Source organism: Exophiala viscosa, assembly GCF_022695815.1.
Source record: "Exophiala viscosa unplaced genomic scaffold EDD37scaffold_9, whole genome shotgun sequence".
Taxonomy (NCBI): domain Eukaryota; kingdom Fungi; phylum Ascomycota; class Eurotiomycetes; order Chaetothyriales; family Herpotrichiellaceae; genus Exophiala; species Exophiala viscosa.
This window is the reverse complement of record NW_026944361.1, coordinates 2,162-24,413: the sequence shown is the minus strand read 5'-3', so window position 1 is coordinate 24,413 and position 22,252 is coordinate 2,162. Positions and strand designations below refer to the sequence as shown.

The 22,252-nt window shown below is 50.9% G+C and overlaps 8 protein-coding genes across 8 annotated transcripts; 6 read left to right on the top strand and 2 right to left on the bottom strand.

The window, feature by feature from the left end:
- Window positions 1–188: 188 nt before the first annotated feature.
- EDD37DRAFT_636022 (ADP-ribosylation factor-like protein 2) lies at window positions 189–1,603 on the bottom strand. The gene is made up of 4 exons (XM_062816950.1): window positions 1,172–1,603; window positions 1,009–1,119; window positions 790–952; window positions 189–743 (listed from the first exon to the last, which is right to left on the bottom strand). Exons 1-4 carry the CDS (start codon window positions 1,228–1,230, stop codon window positions 531–533), a joined length of 546 nt encoding a protein of 181 aa, XP_062667598.1. The 5' UTR covers window positions 1,231–1,603; the 3' UTR covers window positions 189–530.
- Window positions 1,604–2,162: 559 nt separating this feature from the next.
- Window positions 2,163–5,071, top strand: EDD37DRAFT_493564 (uncharacterized protein). Its single transcript, XM_062813356.1, has one exon. It carries the CDS (start codon window positions 2,249–2,251, stop codon window positions 4,952–4,954), a length of 2,706 nt encoding a protein of 901 aa, XP_062667597.1. The 5' UTR covers window positions 2,163–2,248; the 3' UTR covers window positions 4,955–5,071.
- Window positions 5,072–8,330: 3,259 nt separating this feature from the next.
- EDD37DRAFT_493479 (nucleolin) lies at window positions 8,331–10,030 on the top strand. Its single transcript, XM_062813355.1, has 4 exons — window positions 8,331–8,401; window positions 8,504–8,739; window positions 8,801–8,905; window positions 8,958–10,030. Exons 2-4 carry the CDS (start codon window positions 8,549–8,551, stop codon window positions 9,904–9,906), a joined length of 1,245 nt encoding a protein of 414 aa, XP_062667596.1. The 5' UTR covers window positions 8,331–8,401; window positions 8,504–8,548; the 3' UTR covers window positions 9,907–10,030.
- Window positions 10,031–10,740: 710 nt separating this feature from the next.
- EDD37DRAFT_493458 (uncharacterized protein) lies at window positions 10,741–12,927 on the top strand. Its single transcript, XM_062813354.1, has 2 exons — window positions 10,741–10,912; window positions 10,960–12,927. The coding sequence occupies exons 1-2, from the start codon at window positions 10,885–10,887 to the stop codon at window positions 12,810–12,812; spliced, it is 1,881 nt and encodes a 626-aa protein (XP_062667595.1). The 5' UTR covers window positions 10,741–10,884; the 3' UTR covers window positions 12,813–12,927.
- A 137-nt stretch (window positions 12,928–13,064) lies between these two features.
- EDD37DRAFT_636000 (uncharacterized protein) lies at window positions 13,065–14,699 on the top strand. Its single transcript, XM_062816949.1, has one exon. The coding sequence runs from the start codon at window positions 13,502–13,504 to the stop codon at window positions 14,681–14,683; it is 1,182 nt and encodes a 393-aa protein (XP_062667594.1). The 5' UTR covers window positions 13,065–13,501; the 3' UTR covers window positions 14,684–14,699.
- Window positions 14,700–18,003: 3,304 nt separating this feature from the next.
- EDD37DRAFT_493176 (uncharacterized protein) lies at window positions 18,004–19,766 on the top strand. The gene has a single exon (XM_062813352.1). The coding sequence runs from the start codon at window positions 18,406–18,408 to the stop codon at window positions 19,591–19,593; it is 1,188 nt and encodes a 395-aa protein (XP_062667593.1). The 5' UTR covers window positions 18,004–18,405; the 3' UTR covers window positions 19,594–19,766.
- EDD37DRAFT_493175 (uncharacterized protein) lies at window positions 19,767–21,072 on the bottom strand. Its single transcript, XM_062813351.1, has 2 exons — window positions 20,483–21,072; window positions 19,767–20,430 (listed from the first exon to the last, which is right to left on the bottom strand). The coding sequence occupies exons 1-2, from the start codon at window positions 20,704–20,706 to the stop codon at window positions 19,941–19,943; spliced, it is 714 nt and encodes a 237-aa protein (XP_062667592.1). The 5' UTR covers window positions 20,707–21,072; the 3' UTR covers window positions 19,767–19,940.
- A 206-nt stretch (window positions 21,073–21,278) lies between these two features.
- On the top strand, window positions 21,279–21,485 carry EDD37DRAFT_652065 (uncharacterized protein; the record flags this gene model as incomplete). Its single annotated transcript, XM_062818423.1, has 2 exons — window positions 21,279–21,337; window positions 21,395–21,485. 2 exons carry the CDS (start codon window positions 21,279–21,281, stop codon window positions 21,483–21,485), a joined length of 150 nt encoding a protein of 49 aa, XP_062667591.1.
- Between the last annotated feature and the right edge of the window lie 767 nt (window positions 21,486–22,252).

The following is a 22,252-nucleotide window of genomic DNA, read 5'->3' as shown; positions in this document are numbered from 1 at the left end:
GCAGAGAAAAGACTGTGTATGATTGAGCTGCGGATGGCTTTCTGTGGAGTCGTACAGGATCAGGTATTGTGTATACTATTTTTCTCTTAGTTGTTGATGTTGTTGACGGGTTCGGGTGGTTGCGAAGGCGAAATCCGCGGCGCGTCTCCGCAATAGTGCAGCTTTTTAGGTCATGAACTCAGCTGCGGCCTCTGTTTGTCTTCCCAATGCCCTTTGTTATAATTATTATCGCAAACTGCTGCTCTTCTGATCATGGGCGCAATCAATGAAGTTTTCGAGCGCAGTTGCGCTCCCCATGTTTACTGGAATCTCGCTAGCGGCTGATCCTGCGGTCCTTTCAACGGCCTTTTGGGCCCCGGCTCAAAAACGGCCACGTTGCGGCCTGTGTGTCAACCCAGTTACCCTTGAGGCCCCAGAAGCGCTTGTTTCAAGGGTCATCGCGGCTTGCCAACGTGAAGAAGAGCATTGTAGGACCTCTGTATCGTACGAGACTCCTCTATATCTTCTTTCAGAGACTCCTGTCATAACTCTCAATACAAAAACAAGCGATCTTTCGCATCCTGCACTACCCAACTCAAGCCCTTCTCCAGATTTTGCCCTGTCATGGCGCTACAGGGCACCACCACCCAACGATGAGTCAGGATGTTCTTCAGGTCCAAGGCCTTTGTAACCTCTTCCACGCTCATGCCACCCATGACGTCTGTCTTGTTCAAGAAGACCAGCAAGCTTGAGCCTGCTAAACGCTTTACCAAGTCAGCAACAGGACACGGCCCAAGGATATCTGCATACTTCTTCGAGCAACAAACCCTTCAGTTCTGCTTTGCAGTCGTCGATCCGTAATCGATCGGTGGCATCCACCACCCATATGAGGGCGTCTGTCTTCTCGAAGTAGTTTCTCCAGTACGATCTGATAGTCTTCTGCCCTCCGACATCCCAGATGTTGAGCTTGTACCTACAAAAGGCAGCAATTAACATACTTACTGTTGCTGGCGGCGTGGTGTGACCTACCCTTGGAAATCGATAGTCTTGATGATGAACCCCAGCGTAGGACTGACAGTATTGACGTCTTCATTCATAACTTTCTTCACGATCGTCGTTTTGCCTGCGTTATCGAGCCCTCTTTTGGCCGGGTCAGCATCCTCCTCGAGCTGCTTCGGATGGTCTCTCGTACAGCATCAATATTCGCATCTCCTTGTCCTTCAGGCGAGCTTTGCGGAGTATGGAGAGCATGATGGATGAGCTGATATGGTGACTCTGATATTACTCCATTACAGTGAATGTAACTTCCCACACGGCTCCCACGGCGTCAGTCGAACGAAGCAGCGATTGTTTTACCCGTGTACATCGAGTCCTAAGATGTGGTATTCGGCATTTGTATCGTCGTGTCAGCCTCGCACTCCCCATAGAGCAGAGCATCAGCAGATGAAAAGATGATGATTTTTAAAAGGCTTTTGCCCTGTGCTGCTGGCTCGTTGATGGATGGGCAGAGCCTGTCTAGACGATTGGAGGGTCAATGAGGAACACAAAACAATGGCGGCGAGACTAGGCAGAAGGTGGTAAAGCGGCAACAAGGATCTTGCCCCAAACGACGACATTGTTGACGAATACTCACTTCCCTCCGAGTCACACTTCACCTCTGCCTTACTTTAGAACCTTTCAACGGCTCCGTGAGAAGTGACTCACACATTACACGTCGTCTTCTTCATTTTCGTTTCACTTCTCCTCTCATATTCATCCACTACATCCTTCGTTGACATTTCTTGCTATCACTTCTTATTGTCACTTGACGATCATCTCGCAGTCATAAGTATTTACGACACATCATAGTCGCTTTCATTCTACTATGGCCGCCGTCGCTTCCTCCGCTCGTGCTTTCCTTCAGGAGTTCGCTCTCAATACTAGAAATAAATTCATTGCAGGACTTGGCATTTACTACACTACCGCTTACTTCGCGAGGCCCCAAGTGCATGTCAACGTCGAATGCCCCCCAAAAGTCGATGTCACAAATTACATTACAAAAGAGCAACACGAGAACGATCTCGCAGCAATTCGGAAGGAATTTCAAGCGCAGAAGTGACACCAATAGGCAACATCAAAAGACAATCTGCCGCCATCCCAACCTACGACTCAGCCTACGTCCTGGGGAGCATCCGTGTCGGTCGATAATACTTCGAAAAGCCCGTACGCAGGTAGCGAAGGATATCAAGGCTCTGCGTCGGGGCCAGCACCATTCAACGAGGCTCTAAACATGACGAATGTCCCGCAGATAGGATCCGAACTGAAGCCTTCCGCCAACGGCATGAAGTCTACTCGATACCCTGCTCGATCTTCATCTCAAGCCAGTATCACGATCCCAGGTTTCAACAAGAAGGGTTACGGCCATCCGCCAATCCAAATCCCGATTCGTCAATCAGAACACACTCCAGTCCATACTCAAGAACAGATTGAGCAGCCCAAGACTCTCCATGTTCCCACAACCAAGACCATCCCTCAGTGCGCTTCCGACAAAGCGGACGCCGAGACAACGCCATCTGCACTTGCTGACCACCGACCAAGCCTGTTAGGTCACGAGAGCTCACAACAGCGCGAACCTCGATGGTCGTTTCCGACTGTGGAGGACGAAAATCCTCGATCATTAGCTGTCAAGCCGGATGTCAGAGGTCGAGATGTATCAGCAACTATGGGTTCCCCGCCTGCTACTCAACAGCCTCATCAACCAGGAGTGGCCACACCCGACAGAAAACCTTCGCCACCTGCAACATATCACTCACTCAAGAAGGAAGGCGAAAGCCCTGAAGAAGTCATCGCACGTCTGCAAGCAACAGGAACTCGTGATGCTCACCTTCGCATGAGACGGACTGCCAAAGGTGAGGAAGTCACAACCGGATTGAGCACCTTAGACTATCTTCGGGAGACTCCTCCACCAGAGTCAGATGACATCCTTCCTTCACATCCCTCATCAGTATCATTCCCTGCGCAAAGTGCCTCCGAGAAAGGCTCCAACTCTGGCCCACGCCAGTCTCTTGGTGGTGTTGGTCTTACTGACGAGGAGGCAGGCAGGAAATGGCAGAAGAAAGTCAGCGTCCCAAAACCTGCCGAGAGTCTCACACAACCAAGCATAAATGATACAGACGGCCCTGATGTTAGTCATACTGGTCATGGTGCAGTTTCAGTGACACAATTTCCTGCAATTACCACCAAGACTACGACCACGACGCGAACCGTCCTGAGAGATTCCTCCGATGAGCGTGATTCAAAGATTTTCACTACCACTCCTGCAAGGCAACCTCCTTCTTCAAGAATTCCTTTTCAGACTGCCGCCGACCGAAACCGCAATCGCTGGGCGACCAGTGCAGAGACTAAACCAGAGCCCTACAAGCCAGGCAGCGATGAAGAAGGGTCAGAGGTACCGGAAAGTGACGATGACTCCACAAAGCCTATGGAATGGGGTTATGGAAGACTCATTCGCAACCGCGGGCCACCAGTAGGCGAGTCGGAGCTAGTCGGCTGGGACGGTCAACTACAACCGCCCCCTGTGGAATGGGAAAACCGTGCTGCCTTTCAAAACAACAATCCCGATTACATTAGCGGCTTTGATGGGTGGCTGGGTGAGACCACGGTCCGCACCATGCAGAGTGTTGCCTTTTCGCCAGAAATCTCGCAACACCAATTCACATCCGAAATTGACTTTGGCGTGATCCCACACGAGAAAGTTCAAGATATCAACAATCATGCTGATGGTATTGGCTTTGTGCCCAGAGAGACCATCCTCAACCATCAGAATGCAGAGCGTTACGGCCACCGTCTCGGCGAGGTCATTGCTGACGTTGCAAAAGCTCCTCCACCAGATTTTGAAGCCGAGGCAAAGCTCGACCTCAAAGATCGAGACAACCAGAAGTACAGAGATGAGACCGCCCAGATGTTCATCGACAGACGCCAGATCCACCTTGAGCGCCAACAGAAAGAGGCACAGGCCAAATGTATGGCTGCTGCAGCGACTGTGGTGGAAATACCTGTCATCGCAGAATCAGCAAAGTCGAAGCCCATCAAAACGAATATCTACCTGCGTCCGGCAGTCAGAGCCGACTATGCGGGCATGACTAGGATCTACAATTGGCACATCATGAACAGTGTTCGTCCTTGTGAGCTGACTGAAGTTGGCGAAGACGAATTGGAAGCCCGCCACACGATCTCCACGAATGCCAGACTACCATTCATCGTTGCAGTCGAGCGCACACGTCGAAACTCCCGCCAGAAGCCGGCGTCTCGACGTGTGAATCCCAACCACCCTGTGCAAAACATTGATCCGGAGTACAACGGCGTGGTCAAGGACGAGCACGTCGTTGGATGGGCTTCTGCAACCGACTGGTCGGCCTGTGACTATGTCGAGACAACTACGGCCGAGTTGGAGGTTTACGTTGCGCACGACTTCCGCCAGAAAGGTGTGGGACGGTGTCTGATGGATGCGCTACTCGACGCAACGGATCGCGGCTACATCAGCAAGGGAGGTTACGATTTCCACGTTGCACCGGAGATCAAGCACTTGTACTCGGGTGGTGGCGGACGTGATCTGCACAAGATCATCTTCCAGATCCGCAGCTTCAATCGGCCTATCACACCTGAGCAGCGGTACCGTGCTCAACGCTTTTCGGAAGAAGGTAAGAATTGGGGTTATGCCGATGGAAAGAATAGAAAGAAGGGCTGGTCAAACCGCAACAGTCTTGCACCAGAGGACAAGAAGGATTTCTCTAAGGCCGCCAAGATCAATGACCGTGAGGATGATTACTCGGTCTGGATGAAAGATTGGCTGGAGTCGTTTGGATTCGAGGAGGAAGGGTTCATCAAGAAGATTGGCACCAAGCACAAGAGATTCGTCGACGTGCGGTATGTGTCCAAGGAGACAGCCTGGCAACCTGCTGAGCATCGACTTCCGGATTTCAGCAACGGGATCTGAGGCGTGTTTAGATCCCACCGAAACAAGCTCTGCCTCTCTCATGATCATGCCAAAGCATCGTTGCATTGATTTTAACACACAACGCGGCGGCAACATGCTGGCATTGGCGAGCTGGCTCTGGCGCCGGTCAATATCGAACTTGCGTATCAACGGGACGCAAGGGAGCTCATCTTGGTCTCTTCCTGTGTCTATTCGCTTTCAAAACGTCGCCGAGCAGGATACAGCATAAACAACATGACAACGAAGTTGCGTCACCGATTTCCACTCCGTTTCTTTGCAGCACCAACACCAGGACTACCAACAACTCACGACTCACTGCTTTCTTTTCTGTTTTATCATGCACTTTATTCTCCAGTTTCAGCACAATTATGGCGTTATCGGACCAGGCATAGCAGGCATGACTTGGGGCGATGTTTACGTGGGCAAAAGAGCTTTCCAGCATCAAGCATTCTAGCATTTCTTTTTTTGGTGCACGGCGCAACACGAGATGATACCCCTTTCAGCGACGAGTGCTCCAACAGTGTACATTAATGGATTCAAGCTTGTCATTGACGAGTCACGATGGTCAATAGACTTCTTGGGAGAAGCATACAGCCCATGGACTTGCAGTTGAGGTTCCGAAGTGCAGGGGAGACGAACAGGTAGATAGGGTATCGGGATTTTCTACTTGCTCCTTCATGCATTTCCGGAGCTTTTATCTTGCAGAAGTCATAGTTTGCTCGCAGGCATGTCATCCCAAACGGCCGGTTCATTGTCCCGCGTAGAACATGCTCATGATAAAGTCTATGCAATTCACTCGCGCATCAGCCGGCCACCAGAACGCTATGTCGAAATCCTCATGTTTGCAAAATTGTTCTAGGCGTCCGAAGTGTGTAAGTGTTTGCATCCGAAGTACGGGGGTGGTTACGTGAGGACTTCAGGGGCAACAGTCAAGCCACCAATGCATCCAGACGTATCGGGATTTGGCAAGCGAAGGTGCCGATTCTGGAACGGAGGATGACTTGCATTTTTCCCAGTAGAGTGGCACAGCCGCGTCAAGCGAGAAAGTGTGTTGGATGAGTGCAAGTGTGGCTGCGTAAGAGGCTGGTGAGGGTCGTCAAAATCGAGCGTCTGATGTTGACCACTGATGACCGCAGAGCAGCAGATCGACCAGCATGAATGCTAGAGATGCTGTGTAACCTCTCGACTCGAAAGCTAGGTGAGGAAGCACAGCTCTTCTCCGCTAGGGGGGTTAACGTTAGTCTTCTTGCCATGCGCAGAATGAGGGAACTTAATGTTCAGCTGCCCTTTTGACCCCACCACGGCCTATGACAAAGGCCTGTCTTGTCCCTCGGGAAGACATGGGTTGTTCGGGTGCGGATTCCGCCATCACTCTGGTCTGCCATTTGTGAGACTGCGACTCCATGCTCTTGTGTACGCATGCAAACCGGAATGTGCCATATGTGTTCTCCATGTGATATTGTTAGCATCGTCTTCATGCGCCCTGACGCGTCAATGCCTGTGGAGTTGTATTTTTGTGTTCAGGGGCGCATGGTTGCCAAAAAGGAGAGCTTCGCTACCTTGTTAGGCGATAGGCGAGGCCGGGGTCCAACACGATCAAGCAGTTGGCTGATCGGATATGCAGGTCATGAACCGATTGGGTGCAGGTGGAGTGATTGCCTTGCATGTTCTTGTGTCTGTCCTTGGACTCCTTGCTCTTGAGCAACTTGACGTTCAACCTTCTTTAGGATAATTAGTGGATGTAGAGGATCACGTTGACAGATGCCAACAGAGACGTGACAGGCAACTATCTTGCTGTAGTCCAGGGTCAGTCAGTAGTGGCACCTCTTGAAAGACGTGCAACAGCAAGGGGATTCTTTGTTCAAGCTCAATCCCTTCTCTTCCTCAGGAGTATATATTATCCCAACGTTTCCTAGGTACTGAATGAGCGGCATTGGCATTGGCATTGGCACTGGTCATGTTCCTGCTTTTTGCATTGGGCATCAGAGTCAGAATGGGACATGCTTTCCACGTTGTGTGAGATCTTGGTTGACTTCCTCCAGGAGCCGATACTAGCAGCAGCAAATCGGTGTTGAGTATCGGGGTAGTGCAGGGGTGCGTCGGTAGTGGCGCATCGATTGATGGTCTTTCAATGGGAGGGCGACCTGAACGAACGGCGCTGGGGGAGGACAAGTTCGGAGGGGCTTTTGCTAGTTCGTTAGTAGGTCGGATGCGAAGGAGGGGTTGAGTTTGGAATACGGATAATGTCAATGTGGATGAGGGTGTTGTTCGGATGAGATGATCATGGAGCTTCCCGTAGAGATGGTGAGTTTCAATGAGTTGATGCAGTCTTCAAAAAGGATAATTGATCAAGCAATGATGCCTGCGTCTTTCTTATGGTCGTTGCAGGAAAAAAGAATGCACGATCATACTGTACAGCTGCAGGCCCATGCAGGTAAGGAGGACCCTTAACGAACTTACAGTATGGGGAGTAAATGCCGCCTAGTGTTGTGCCTGTGCCTGCATGAACAAGCAAAACTAGCCGGTGAAGGTGCCCAACTTTAAACCTTCGCGACGCCTTCGTAGTCTCCATCCCGCCCAGAGCTGGGTGAGCAAATCACCATTCGAGGCCACCTTCTTCCCGTCTTCTGCCCTCCAAACCTTGACCTCAATCCTCGAAGACAGTTCCTCTTTTAGTTCTCTTTCCTCCCACCTCGCACCCGTCCTTCTCTTCCTCTTCTTTTTTCCCTCTTCCCTCTTCCCGCTCTCCATATTTTGGCTTGCCTTGTTGTCTGCGCGTCTTCTTAGTCTGCAGTGCTACTTGCTTTCCTGCTTCCATTGGCGCCCTGCTCTCGGAGTTGCTCGAGTTTGCCCGTCGAATCTGTCGCTTTGGCTGTCTATTTGGCCCCCATCTAACCACTGCGCATTGATCCGGTATGTACGAAAACCACCCTTTCGTCTCCAAAACACTTGAGTCCTCGGAGCGCAAATACAGAAACCCCACCGCTGGAATGTCCTGCCCAAAGACACACATCTCTGGAAGAAGAGGTGGAAAAGAGGGTGATGAAGATCGTCAATGCGACCAAAACAGGCATATACAAAGATTAACCTGCGCCGGAAGAGATGGAACACGTTTCTGCGCAGAGACGCGACATTGGAGACACTGCCGGTACACAAGGCGGTCGTCGCTGGACTCAGTGTTGTCACATGATGGCAGTTGTTGAAGCTTTGTGAATCAGTTGCGCTGACACTTCTTTCACTTCAGACTTCAAGGTCCACATTCGATTCTCCCAACACCCTTCGCTGTCGCTTTTGCACCTTACAGCCCACGACACACGCCGTTCGGGATATTCGTCTGCGACAAAAGTTGGTCAGCTCTTCAGGAAACAAGGTTAACTGATACTCTTAATACTTCGACATCCTTTTCACGACAAGTCCTTTGAAAGGAATTTCATCAAATCGACTTCGGTATGTAGACTGTGAGCGAGAGGCCTCCGGCTACATTTCTCGGCGTCACTTCCCCGTCATCGCGCATCGATCTACAAAACTAACCATTCGCGCGACAGATAGTTACTTCACGTTTTAGCCTGTCGATCTCGTCTTCAGTGTATCATCATGTCGTTTGAATACGGTCAATTCCCCCCTCAACAAGAGGGCGCTCCTGGTCAAGTGCCTCCTCCTCAGGATGGAGCTGCCCCAGGTCAGGCCCAAGATCCTACGGGTCAGCAGCAGATCGGTTTCCAGGCTCCAAATGTGACTGGTACCCCTCAAGGTGGCCCAGGTGGAGATCAAAAGACCACTCTTTGGTGAGTGTCGTCCCCCGCTTATGTGAATTCTGTCGCGCGACTGGCTGACTCAGATGTGCAGGATGGGTGAACTTGAGCCATGGGTTGATGAGAACTTCATTCGCAACCTCTGGTTTCAGATGGGAGAGCAAGTCAGCGTCAAAATGATTCGCGACAAGTTCTCTGGGTAAGTTTGAATATTACACCCATCTTTCACGTCTCTGAACTCATGGTAGCAGTAACGCTGGATATTGCTTTGTCGACTTCTCTTCTCCCCAAGCTGCGGCCAAGGCCCTTCAGCTCAGCGGACAGCCCATGCCAAACTCCAGCCGTCCATTCAAGCTGAACTGGGCGTCTGGTGGTGGCCTGGCCGATCGACGAGATGATCGTGGACCAGAATACTCGATCTTTGTCGGTGATCTTGGCCCAGAAGTCAATGAATACGTTCTGGTCTCGCTCTTCCAGAGCCGTTTCCCGTCGTGCAAGTCGGCAAAAATCATGACCGACCCTCTTAGTGGCATGTCGCGCGGCTATGGCTTTGTGCGATTCTCTGATGAGAGTGACCAGCAACGTGCCCTGACCGAGATGCAAGGCGTCTACTGCGGCAACCGTCCTATGAGGATCTCAACCGCGACACCAAAGAACAAGGGAGGGCCAATGGGCGGCGGCGGTGGTGGCGGCGGTCAACAGGGTGGTATGGGTATGCCAGGAGCTGCTCCCATGGGCTATCCACCAATGGGAGGTCCACCGATGCAACCATACTACGGTGGCCAACAATCCATCCAGCCAATGAACCAATTCACTGACCCGAACAACACTACTGTTTTCGTTGGAGGATTGTCGGGATACGTCACTGAGGATGAGCTGCGCTCTTTCTTCCAAGGCTTTGGCGAGATCACCTATGTCAAGATTCCACCTGGAAAGGGCTGCGGCTTTGTGCAGTTTGTGCAGCGACATGCCGCCGAGATGGCCATCAACCAGATGCAAGGCTACCCCATTGGCAACTCTCGTGTTCGCCTCAGCTGGGGAAGAAGCCAGAACAACTCGGGCCCGGCTGGCACTCCTTACCGCCCAGCGCCACCTCCACCGATCTACCCGTCCATGGGCATGCCTCCTTCTCACAACTACAACAACTATGCGCCAATGAAGGTTGGTCCAGCCTCCGGTCCTGAAATGTCTCAGTACTGACGGACACGACAGTGAGAAGTCAACATATCGGCACAGCAGGCGTTCGTCCATGGTCTTCCTTTTCCTGTCGAATTGGAATGATGCGTTTCGTTTGTCATTGAAACAGCGCGATCAGTTTAGCGTTCATCAGTTGGTGGGAGGATGTTTGTCCAACAAAAGTTTCGTTCATTTCATTCGCGACGACCCCTTACCATCAATAATGCTGATGGTTTGTTGGCTCTGTACAACAAGATCATGGCATTCGCTTTATGATTGGAGGTGACGATACCAACGAGAGAAAGCATGTAATGTGCATTTGGTAGCGAACAGGAGCATGGATGGAACGTTGAAAGTGGTGGACAGTGACCAGTTGGCAGAGATGAAGATTTCCTTACCTGTTCTCACCTTGGTTGAACCAAGAGGTTCAACAACGAGTTCTATGATGAACCCTCCATATCAAGATATGGGATCAATACCACGTGCGCACACGAGATACGATAGGTATTGAATGATATTCATGTGGTGAGCATGAGTCACGTTCCTTCACATTGTAGAACAGCGTCTTCCTGTGCACCATAGGACCTCGATATCGCAAACCTCATATATTGATAATCTCGTTCAAGGAAGAAGGATATCAATAGTGCAGCCACCCTCAACCAAGCAGCATGTTGTCCGCCTTGCTGTGCTCTTGCGGAACCGCTCCCCCGCATCACTCCATGGTTTCTCCCCAATCAGATTGGTTGACCATGCGGACCTCGGGATCTTGACGGCTTCTCCAACTATCGTCGGCATCGCGTCCGACGCAACTCAACCACCACGACCGCCAGAGAACGATTAAACCTCCCGACACCGCTGCTTCAACATGTAGTCTCTCAATGTTACGAGGCATGTGAGCCTCGGTACGGTATTCCTTTCCCCTGGTTGTTCTAGTTGCAGACACTGCGTGCAACAGATCTTGTGCACCCTTAGTTGCTATCACTCCAAATCAGATCAAGCACCATGGCGTCCAGACCTATTCGTATAGCAGGTATGTTTGCACGGACAAGTGGGCTTCTTCACCACTGACTTGCCCAGGTGCTTCGGGCTCTGTCTCTGACCGCCGCCATGCCATCGCCTCGTTTGCCAAGGCGTACCCCTCGGATCCCGTCGACGTGATCATATGCGACTTCATGTCCGAAGTCAATATGACGGTGGCCGCAGGGAGGAAGACAGAACAGCAGGCTGCAGCAAACGACGCCGAACCCAACCCGTTCATGGGAGCTGGTCCGGCCTTCGAAGCGTCCTTCCTCGAAGCCCTGGAGCCTGCTCTGGAAGACCTAGCAAAACACAAGATCAAGGTTGCGGCAAACGCAGGGAATGCGGACACCGAGGCTTTGTACAAGCACGTCTGCGATATGGTCAAAAAGAAAGGACTGGACATACCCGTGGCCTGGATATCTGGGGATGCAGTGCTGCCAGCAATCAATACGGCCTTGAAAGAGGGGACATCCAAGTTCAAGAACGTATATACCGGTGATATTCTGTCGTCCTGGGAATTCGAACCAATCTATGCACATGCATATCTTGGTGGGTTGGGCATTGCGGACGCTTTTTCCCAGGGAGCACAGATCGTTGTATGTGGTCGTGTCGCCGATGCTTCGCCGGTCATAGGGTCGGCATACTGGTACCACAAGTGGGAACGATCACAATTGAAGGAGTTGGCCAACGCATTTGTCGCTGGCCATCTCATCGAGTGCTCGACATACGTGACTGGTGGGAACTTTAGTGGTTTCAAGGCCCTTGAACATACTAAGGCCGGCTGGACCGACCTTGGCTTCCCAATTGCTGAGATCTCGAAGAATGGAGCCATCGTGATCACGAAACAGAAGTCCACGGGAGGCGTTGTGACCATACATACCTGCTCGTCGCAACTCTTGTACGAGATCCAAGGACCATGGTACTACAACTCCGACGTCACTGCCGTGCTGGATCAGATCTGGTTCGAACAGGTCGGCCCAGATCGTGTTGCTGTACATGGTGTACAAGCGCTGCCACCGCCTCCGACAACGAAAGTCGGACTCACAGCCCGAGGTGGGTTCCAGGCTGAAGCCTTCTACTTCCTGACTGGACTGGATGTTGCCGAGAAGGCGCGCATGACTGAAGATCAAATGAGGGTGGCCCTGAAGCCGTTCTCCGACAAGTTCACTACGTTATCGTTCGGCGTGCTGGGATCGGCCGCACCAAATGCAGATAATCAGAATGCGGCGACTGCAGTTTTTCGTGTGTTTGCACAAGCCCGCAAGTCCGACGATATCGCGCCAAACAAGTTCCTTCGTCCCGTCATCGACAATATCATGCAGGGCTACCCGGGGTCTACGTTCCATCTGGATTTCAGGCTGGGCATTCCCAAGCCCTACTATGAATACTACGTTACGCTTTTGGATCAGTCAAAGGTCGCGCACACAGTGCACTTCAATGGCAAGGATACAGTTGTACCGCCACCCACCGTGACGAAGACGTTTGCCGAGCGGCAGCCAAGCCAGCCGACTGCCAACTCGCAAGTTGACTTGAGTAAATTTGGACCGACTGAAAGACTGCCGATTGGAACCATTGTCAATGCTCGATCTGGAGATAAAGGTGCAGATTGCAACTGCGGATTCTGGGTGCGGAATCAAGATGAGTACGAGTGGCTGAAGAATCTACTGTCGGTCGAGACAATCAAGGAACTGCTCGGCAAGGAGTATGATACTTCCAGAGTGCCGAAAATTGAAGTTGACAGATTCGAGTTGCCGAATCTTAGGGCTGTGCATTTCTTGTTCAGGAATTTGTTGGACAGAGGAGCTCCGAGCACTGCGACTGTTGACTTTTTGGGGAAGAACACTGCAGAATATCTGAGGAACAGACATGTTGATGTACCGGTCAAGTTCTTGAGTAGAGGGAAATTGTGAATGAGATGATGCATCCTACCAAAGATTGATTGACTGCTTTTGCTATATTGAAGAGGTTGAATCTGTAGGTTGGATTCTCCAAACCCAGCTCAGAAAAATTCCTGGCCAGGTGCACGAATGTCCTTCCGCAGACGAGGCTGTAGCCGGTCTTGGCGTTTGACGAGGCTCCGATGTCAGGGGTGAGGTGACAAGGGCCCGATCGCTCACAATTCTTGATGAGGACAGTTTACACTAGCCCATACAACATACAAAGGCACTTCATCGTGTGTTCTTAATACCTCTGTGCTTATCGAGTCGTGGGTCATTGTGTGGGTGTTTGCTGTTACTCGATCGAACAAAGAGACACAAAGCTCACCACCCTTTTGTCTGAGGTTTGTCTTTGTACTCAATCGAAGAGCTTGAGCACTTTCTTTGCTGGCCTTGTATCTTGAAAGCCACTTCAATGACTTCGAGCCGCTCGAGTCCATTGTGATACGAAGGCAGTCCAATGGAGGTCGACAGCTGGGAGAAGGTATAAGTACCCTTCCCTCGACGTCCAATCTCTGAGTTTCCCTTCTCCATCAAACGCTTTCAGAACGACCAAGCACCAACAGCTTGTACTCGTTTGATCACACTATCAATCAAATACCCAACAATCCGCAAGGTAAGTACAACAACCCCATCCAACTTTCTAACAGTCACTAGTCAAGATGTGTATCACCGGAGTTCTCAAGTGGTACTGTCCCGGCTGCAGCAAGACTATGAAGACGGAGACCAAAGACCGCATCTGCGACGACAAGCATTGCCCCTATAAGACCAAGTCATATCGAGGTCCCTTGCCCACAGCTGACGGCCAAGCCGCCAACCCAGAATCATGCAAAGACTGTGCCGAGCCCAAGAGTGGAGTTCATTCTGAACGTCGTTCTCGGGCCGGTTCCGTACATGGTAGTGGTTCCACTCACGGTTCTGCTCACGGTAGTGGTCGTGATTCACGAATCTCTGATTCAAGCCGCATCCACACCATCAACTCAGACTATCAGCACTTCCCAAGCACTTTCACCTCTCAGCGTTCTGAGCGTCCTGAAGGAAGTCGCGGTGCCAGTGGAAAGTCGCAGCAACAGCAACAACAGTCCCGTCGTGGCGGTAGCGGTGCTGGTGGTGAATCCTCTCGAACTCGTGAGTACGTTCCAACGTCCAGCTATGCTGACATTCACCTCAAGGTTCCGATCGGTGGTGATCGCCGTTATGGTGGGTCAGCCTCCAGCCCTCAATCCCATTCTCGCCCCAATACCAGCTCTGCCCGTCGCTCAGGTCAAGATGACAATGAACCTCGACATGGTGAGACTCGCGAAGATTGGTATAAGCGTGTCACTGGCGATGCTAGTGGCTACCGTGCTTATGCTGAGCATACTATGCGCAGTCAGGTCAGCAGCAGCGGCACCTATCGGAGTCGCGAGTATGTCAGTGAACGTTCTTCAGCGGCAACTGTGACTCCTCGCAGTCATCCTGAGGATATGCCTCCTGCTTACTCTTCTCGCGGAAATGGCTCTGCTCATGGTGGTTGTGCCCAGGTGGTTTCTGCTCGACATGGTGAACTTGCCTATGGTGGTTCTGGTCGCGGTGGTTCTGCTCATGGCTCTGCTCGTGGTGAGTCTCGACAAGTTGCCACTGTTCGACGCGACTATGCTTCCCCAGCTGGTGCACCCCCAAGCTACTCTCAGATCTACCCTGAAGATAGTATTAGCTCCGTTGGTTCCAGATCCGTTGGCGCCAGCTCCCATGTTCCCAGCTCTGTTGGCAGCATGTCTTCATTTGCTGGCTCGTCTACCAGTACTGCTTCCACCGCTCGTCCCAGTAAAGGCATCCAGATTGTCATCAACAACTGCTTTTGAACAAACAATATGTTGTCCGGTGGGTTTTTGACTTACGAAAAAATTGTGGAGAGTTTACAAATTGGTTGAAAGGTGTGAAAAGGTGTTTGATCATTGTTGGAGTTAAGGAGTTTTTGGGATTTTCTTTTCATTTGTGCTTTTTGTCCAAAAAAACAAGTTGGTGCTGGTTTTTGATTTCCTTATGTTGGTCAGAAAAAAGCATCGCATTCCGTTGGCAGGATGGCATGTCTACAGAAAATCCCAAAAAAAAAATTCCTTTCTAATATTTTGTTCCTAAATCAATTGATCTCGTACAATAACACAACAGTGTCCCCCAAGAGTCTAGATGCTTGACTGCGTTTGTGATGGTCAATCTAGTCCCTGGATTTGTGTATAACTAAGGAATCAACTAATCTGCGTTGTGGTCATGGCTGAATGTTTGCTGCTTGACATTGACAACGACCAGGATCAATCATGTGTACTGTATCTGCCAAACATTGACTCCAGCACAAAAGATGAAATCCTCAAATTGGCGTTTTCTTTATCTACGTAGTGTCGATACAGTGTTCACGCAAACTTTGCAGCTCTTTGTCCCAAGGCCTTTTGGTCTGTGTTGACTCTGCCGAGATAATGAGGTTGCAATGATTGCTATGGGGCGGAAAGACTTCCCACGAGGCTGCAAGACTTTCCATGAGGCAGCAAGACTTGCCACAAGGCTGTAATGATTGCTACGAGGCATTATGGATCGCTTTGTGGCCACAAACACATACGCACACCTTTTGAGCATAAAGATCCCCTCCTGTGCTGAGCATTCCTGCTTCTGATCTCCATCACCCATCAAGCATCCAACTCCGGATCAACAAAAGTCTTGACATTCATCCGATCCAGACACAACCCCTCCCACTCAAGTACCATCCAACTTCAATCCAACACCAACAGTCCTCTCAAGAAACATCAATCAAGATGTCTTCCACTCAACAAGACTCATTCGAACACTACTTCCTCGATGAACTCCCAGAAACCGAACAATTCATGAGAGATCTCGCCAACGGCCAGAACATCGTCGAGATCAGCAACCGCACCAATGTCCCTAGATGGCAAATCTCATTGCGCATCGCCAGATTCGGATTGGATTGTCTTGACTTTGCCGTTTTCAGGAGCAAAGAACGTCTCGGACCACACTGCCACGGCGTCGGTGAATTCACTCAAGATCAAAGCAAGACCGTCGTTCTGGCAACCATGGCACACATGATGACTGGAACCTCGCTCTTCAGATCGCTGGTTGCTGCACAGTGCAATGAGGCGAAAGCCATTGAACGGGAGAAGGAGGAAGACGAAGACTCGGATGACGCATCTGACAGCCTTTCGTCATGGACTTTCTCTGAGGGCAGGGATGATGAAGGTGCTAAAGCGAAGGCTGGCAAAGGAAACCAGAAGGGCGAGGGCAAGAAACCGCCAAGCAAAGTCCGTGGCAACTGAGAGTGGTTATTGAGACCAGCAATGCGAGATGGGAGAGAAGGAGAGAAAGTGACGGCGGGTGCTGTGTGGAGATATCTGAGGTGGTCGGGAAGGAAGTCAAGAGTTACTCGATCTGGGGGTGTCGATGTGCTGAAGGGGAGAATCCAGCTTGTGTGCATGTCTTGCTTTGCTTCATTTCTTCACAGGCCAGGTGCCAGTTTCTTGTATTGGTCTGTTGACCTCTCGATACTTGTCTGAGGAAAGATCAGAGATTATGTTGTTCCCGCGCGTGGTTTCGGATGCGAGGAAGGCATGGTCAGTGTAATCTTGCTGGTCAAGACGAGTTAGCTTTGCAGGACAATTGATAGAGTAGTTACTCATCTTGTATCGTTTGCTCGATTCTGACTGCTTCGCAATCGGTTTGCTATAAGGCTTGCATGCCAAATTCTGGGTCCCAGAATCTGGGAGCATCACTTGCCACGAGTGGTGAAGGAGGTCCTCGTCGTACAAGTACGGCACAGCAAGCCCCGGTGTACCCATGGGTTCTTTACGTAGTTTGTGACAGACATGAGAAAAGGTCAGAGAGATTGCCTACGACATTTGAGTGAGGCTGATGGACTTGCCTGTTTTCGTCACCCGTGTTCTCGCCAGGTATAGAAAAAGAAGTGGGACTGTGACTGGTCCAGCCACTGATATCTCAAAACGATTTTGACACACGAACATACGTCCGTTGCGCTCCAGCGAGGCGCAGGTCGTACTGGGCGTCAGCACTCCCATGCGCAGTGGGCATTCCTTCACTAGTGTCGCTTCCTGTCCGTTGTTCTGAGTGGCGTATGTGGTCAGAATCTCGCAGCGTTCTCATGGACGCGGTCCACGCTCGCGACGCGTCTGCTCGGCTTTGTTCGATTGGTGCCACATGCATACCAGACGCTGTCAGATTGATGTGGTTCCATGGGCAGATGTTTCATCCCGGACTATAGGCGTATAGACCACAGACTTGTAGGGGGAGAGTTAGGATAGCCAGTGAGAACAAGGGAGCCCAATGAGTGGTAGGAGGGAGTTATCAAGTGGAGACAGCCTGCACCCCTGAGACCCATGGAACATGATAGCAGCACTGTATTTCGTAGTCCACTGCCTTACCATGGCCATTCAAACACTTCTTTGAGTCATGCAGCAAACGCCACCAACAGTCTGAGGCAGTTTCACGGTCCTCAGTGGCAGAGCAAGAGGTTGGATTCTGGCTCAAGAGATTTCGACACCTATGTACTAGCCGTTCGTACGACCGCTGTGGTACCCTTCGCAAGTCGTTGGCATTCGAGTGAACCTTCGTCCATGTTGCAGCAGGCATATATTACCTTATATGATGGTGGCCTCAGGGCCTTTTGCATACTCCTTCCACTCTGCCAAACGAAGACCATTGTTTGCTCAACAGATTCATACCAAGTAGCCAATTCACTTCTGCCTGTTTTCCAGAGTCACTGACAACAGCTTATAGGACCATGGCGTCTGCTGCAGGCCAGAGCGCTGGCAATATCCCCAGAACTCAGAACTTACTGGGCCTGCCTCCGACAAGTAACGAGGTTGGGTGCGCTACTGATGCAATCCTCCATGGCCGTCAACATGATCCTCTGCCAACGGAGCTGGTCAGAACATCCCAGCATAGCTCATCCTCATGTGCAGACACAACGAAAATAGGAGGGAATGGAAAGAAGTCCACAGAAGTCGCTCGTCTGCCAGGTGCCGATGAGCAGGCATGGTGTGTCTGATCTTGTCCTGCTAGACACAAGGAGTTACCGGCATGCTCGAATTGAGAGTGATGGCTCTCATTGAAGGATATGATCGCAGCAGACAATTATCCGCAAGTGCGGAAAAAGCCCCAGACCGGCGTACTGCGTGCAGAGTCCCATTTCACAAGTCTGAGATGATGATTTTTTGTGAAGGCTACGCAGTGCTGAGTAGGCCTCCATTGTGACGTCCCATCTGTCTGCAGGCCGGACAGTATGTGGTATTCACACCCTTCGATAGTGAATACCTAAAGCTGTGTGGACAGTGATGACTGTTCTTTGAGTGAATGTTTGTTATTGTCCGCGTTCATTGTTGGCTGCCCAATCCTGTCCTAGAGGCAGTCGTGCATGCACCCTGCTATTCTCGCACCTGATAACTCAGCGATTTCTTACTTTAACGCACACTCCACCAGAGTCACATTCCTTGCTAGACCAGTTCTCCTGTGTCAAGAGTGTGCTTGCATTTGTCAGCCGTTCGTACATCTTTAAAGATATATCACGATGTGCCGCGAAGTGGTAACTCGACACTATTGCGGCAAATGCATGGTTATGACAATGGTTCAGCGGCCTGAGATCGAGCTATGTTCCAATGTCGACCGCTCGCGTATCTGTCCGTCACCACCACTTGTCGAGGTCTGGTCAGAAGAAGAATGCTCCACCTGTCGACGTTATCAGAACCATTTGCGAACGTACGCACCTCGACCTCCCTATCAAAGTACTGCCCCAGTACAACGACCATCAGATCCCTCCGCATATCATCGCGGTTCCCGGGCAACAGAAACCACATACTGTGACCCACCAGAAAGACCAGAAGAGATGCAGTATCGAGGCCGAGAGACAGGTGATCCAGCTTCTGAACGCCCACACGAGCAAAGCAGATATCGCCATCACGATCAGCGCCCTTCACCCCAGGTTAGTCCTGTCAGCTTTCAGTCAGACCAAGAAGACACCATCACGTCGCCAGAACAGCGTGATGCTCATGTCACCTCACCTGCCTCAGAATCATTAGAGCGCTTTCGGCCAGAACCACCTCGTGGATCAGAAGGTCATACACAACATGAATTTGACCGACATGACCTTGAAGAAGCGGTCGCAAGATCCATGGCAGATGTGCGTGCCAAGGAGCTGAGAGAGTCTCAAATGAGCTGGAGCAAAGTTCAACTCGAGTCAGCTGCGCAAAAGGAAGCCATTGCTCGATCGCTGGCGGATGTGAGCTTGGCAGAGACGAGGGAAAACTTTGACAAGGATCGGAGAATTGCTGCATTGGAGCTCGAGGTTCAGGTCGGAAAGGAGAAGGTCCAGAAGGTGGCGTCTGAGAAGGATCGGGCAATCGATGACCTCAGGATTGCGCTTCAGGAACAGCAAGAAGAGGCCGAAAAGAGAGAATCTCGAAAGGACCGAGACATTGTCGAGTTGAAGTCATTGTTGCAACTTGAGAGCGAAAAACGAGATGTGGAGCGACAAATATTCGAAATTGAGCGTGAGGCATTTCGAGAAAATGACATGGGAGTGCAGCCACCGACTGAGCCAGAAGTCACCAAGATCGTTGAACCAACGGTGAGATATAGGGCTCCAAAAGGACGGGAGTTATGGATCCTCGAAGTCAAGAGAGAGCAGGGTCGTCTTGTTGAGCGTGAAAGACGGATGGGACCCAATGACATGGTTTTCTCTCGATGCAAGAAGCCATGAAGCTCCGAAGGTCGTTCGGGGAGAGCTCCTTTCTGCGGAAATGGGCTGCTCTGCGACGTGGAAAAGATTAGAGACGTGGACTGAATTGATGGACAGGTCAAGGTTAACATGACCGCTGAGGGCGAACTAGAACCAGAGACTTGTCATTTCCTACCTAGCATATTCGAAGATAGGCAAGCACAAGATTTTGGCAGTCATTTTCGCACTGTTCGAGCCGCTTCGCTGGCAAGATGCCTTATAACGTCCCGTTTTGAATGCAGTCCTCGTAGTCGAGCCGTCTGAGTGCGTCTTGAAGGTTTCTTGGGAGAAACCAAAAGAGTTAGATCTTTTCGTTGGATATATCAAGGCTATAGGTCGGACACATCTCCAACACCACTCGGGCCTCCAGTGGTCTCTGTCAGATGAGCATGCACAGCTACGAGCTTCTTCAGGTCTTTGTTACCGCGGAGGTTGGGTATGACTTCCTTGAAAGCAGGGTGGCTGCGGAACTCGATATGAGCCTCAACGCTGGTCCAGCCTATCAACAAAACGTATGCTTTTGCTTTTTCGTCTATCTCGGGGATATCAATCTCTTCCTCAACCCAACCTCCTGCGGAGGCTCTGTATTCCTTAGCTTCCTTCTCGATGATCTTAATGGCGGCCTTTGCTTTCTCGACAACCTCGTCCTGGTCTTCTTTGGAGTATGAGGTGGGAAAGTACATAGTCACAATCTCGGTCGCTGGGGAAGTGGTGTCGCTCAGAGCAGCTCTAGGAGGGTGAGGTGTGAAAGATGCATGATATAGGGTCGGGGCACCGCCTAGGAGCTCGCCAAAACGGTCGAGGAATGGTTTATAAGCACTGTACAAAGAATGAGTATACGGACATTCATGGGGATGAGGTGTACACGTACTCGGACTGCATGAACTTCTGGTGGTCCTCAACACTGTCCCAGTCAACAAACCATCTCAACAGAAGACGGTCTTCGACTCCACGACCCCAATAGCAGCGCTGGCAGCCTGGTTGGGCAAGCAGTGTCTCAAGGAGGTCGGCATGAATCTGCCCGACGGCACTCGTTCTGTCGTCAGGTATCTTGCCCTCCTGAAGGGGTAGTAACGCGATTTCGGTGACAGCCATTTTCACAAGGTTTTTGGTGATAGTAGGACGGCTGGTTTTGTCCAATGTTTCCGGAGGAAGTATTTCACATATTCTCGATGGACCGCGGGGAACAAGACCGCGGGGCTGACGTAACCATGAATCAATCGCGGAATTGTTTTTGCTCGTTTATCTCCGAGTTCATGATGGTGATGAGATGCTTTCCGATCCCAAGGCTCTTTTCAGCCGTGGACCTCGGGTAGCCATTTTGATGCCGGGTAGCAGTCCTACATGCTGTACACACGTCAAGGTAAGTGGAAATCGCTCCTCACTGGTGGGAGATGAGGAAACGACGTATCATCGTCTCACGCAGTCTGGCGGCATGAGACCTGACAAAGTGTAGATGCAACGTTGAAGTTGTTCCTTTTATGCGTGATCAACTCCGCAGTTTCGTATTACGTCACTCGCCTTTCGTCAACATGCTCTCGCCTTGTTTGCAGTCACATTGATGATATGATGCTGCTCCAAGAACAAATTGGCACACTCACCTCTTGTCATCATTGACTAAAAAACACAAGAAGCAGATACGAGATCCTCCAGCGACAACATACATCATGCCTGATTTCCAGGACCGCGAGAAAGCTCTGGAGAACGAGTACATTCGCAAGCGAGAGTGAGTTTCCCACACTTATATTGCGAAGAATTGTGGGCTGATTGGGAACTCATACAGAGCCGAGAAAGCTGCTCAGCACAAGGCGCAGCAAGGAAAGAGCGGTGCATCAACGACCAATCCTGCAACAACAAACTCGGCTCAAGTATGACTCGGAAACGCGGGTGTGCAAGTTGTCAAGTCGCTAACGGTGGAGCAGAAGTAGACTCTGTCTGTACGTAGATGCATAAGTGTCTGATCGAGGAGGTACGACTCAGTGTTGCGTGCTCATGTGTGTGAAATGAAGGGTGCCGCTGAGGTGCTGCCATAATTGGTCGAGGTTCTATCATAGCAAGAAGACCGTCAGTTAGCTTTCTCTGGTGGAAGAACAAGAAGCTTCGAGGTTATCCTGTGAACAATCAAATACAGGTAGAAGAAGATTGTCAACACGATGCCAACGTTCCTTCGGTGTTATGCGTAAAGTGGTTGCATTTCTACTACGCGAAAAGCGGAAAGAGACGCGTCGCGTAAACAAATGAATTGATGTGAACGCCAAATATTCAGACAGTGCCATCATCATCGCACTTCCTCCACAGCAATAGTCTTCAGCTACTTCAATCCACTTCAGCACGATCTTCTCGTTATATTCTAGCTGTCAATCTCCGAATACTCTAGTACACTTCGACCAACGGTGCGGAAATACCCTCTCGACTCGTCCTCTCTGTCCACCACCCTCTCGCCTGCGGGTACCCCATACAGTTCAACCTCCCCTCAGTTTCCCGATACAAGTCGAGCTCTTGAGCCGCTTCTACCCTTCCCTCCAAACGCTTGAGCCTCATAGCATGGTCTCGTCAAAAGCAACAGGAACGGAACTTGGGTTTTAGCAGGATGCGTATCGGAACGTAACCCTAAGATGTTTGTCGGTTCAAAGTTTCGCGG

Coding starts and splice junctions, on each gene's coding strand:
- EDD37DRAFT_493479 (XM_062813355.1), top strand. CDS start 8,549: ATGTCGTTTGAATACGGTCAATTCCCCCCTCAACAAGAGGGCGCTCCT. Junction 8,740..8,800: donor GATCAAAAGACCACTCTTTG/GTGAGTGTCGTC, acceptor TCAGATGTGCAG/GATGGGTGAACTTGAGCCAT. Junction 8,906..8,957: donor ATTCGCGACAAGTTCTCTGG/GTAAGTTTGAAT, acceptor TCATGGTAGCAG/TAACGCTGGATATTGCTTTG.
- EDD37DRAFT_493458 (XM_062813354.1), top strand. CDS start 10,885: ATGGCGTCCAGACCTATTCGTATAGCAG. Junction 10,913..10,959: donor CAGACCTATTCGTATAGCAG/GTATGTTTGCAC, acceptor TGACTTGCCCAG/GTGCTTCGGGCTCTGTCTCT.
- EDD37DRAFT_493175 (XM_062813351.1), bottom strand. CDS start 20,706: ATGGCTGTCACCGAAATCGCGTTACTACCCCTTCAGGAGGGCAAGATA. Junction 20,431..20,482: donor CAGAAGTTCATGCAGTCCGA/GTACGTGTACAC, acceptor TTCTTTGTACAG/TGCTTATAAACCATTCCTCG.
- EDD37DRAFT_636022 (XM_062816950.1), bottom strand. CDS start 1,230: ATGCTCTCCATACTCCGCAAAGCTCGCCTGAAGGACAAGGAGATGCGA. Junction 1,120..1,171: donor GAGATGCGAATATTGATGCT/GTACGAGAGACC, acceptor CCCGGCCAAAAG/AGGGCTCGATAACGCAGGCA. Junction 953..1,008: donor AAGACTATCGATTTCCAAGG/GTAGGTCACACC, acceptor TGCCTTTTGTAG/GTACAAGCTCAACATCTGGG.
- EDD37DRAFT_636000 (XM_062816949.1), top strand. CDS start 13,502: ATGTGTATCACCGGAGTTCTCAAGTGGTACTGTCCCGGCTGCAGCAAG.
- EDD37DRAFT_493564 (XM_062813356.1), top strand. CDS start 2,249: ATGACGAATGTCCCGCAGATAGGATCCGAACTGAAGCCTTCCGCCAAC.
- EDD37DRAFT_493176 (XM_062813352.1), top strand. CDS start 18,406: ATGTGCCGCGAAGTGGTAACTCGACACTATTGCGGCAAATGCATGGTT.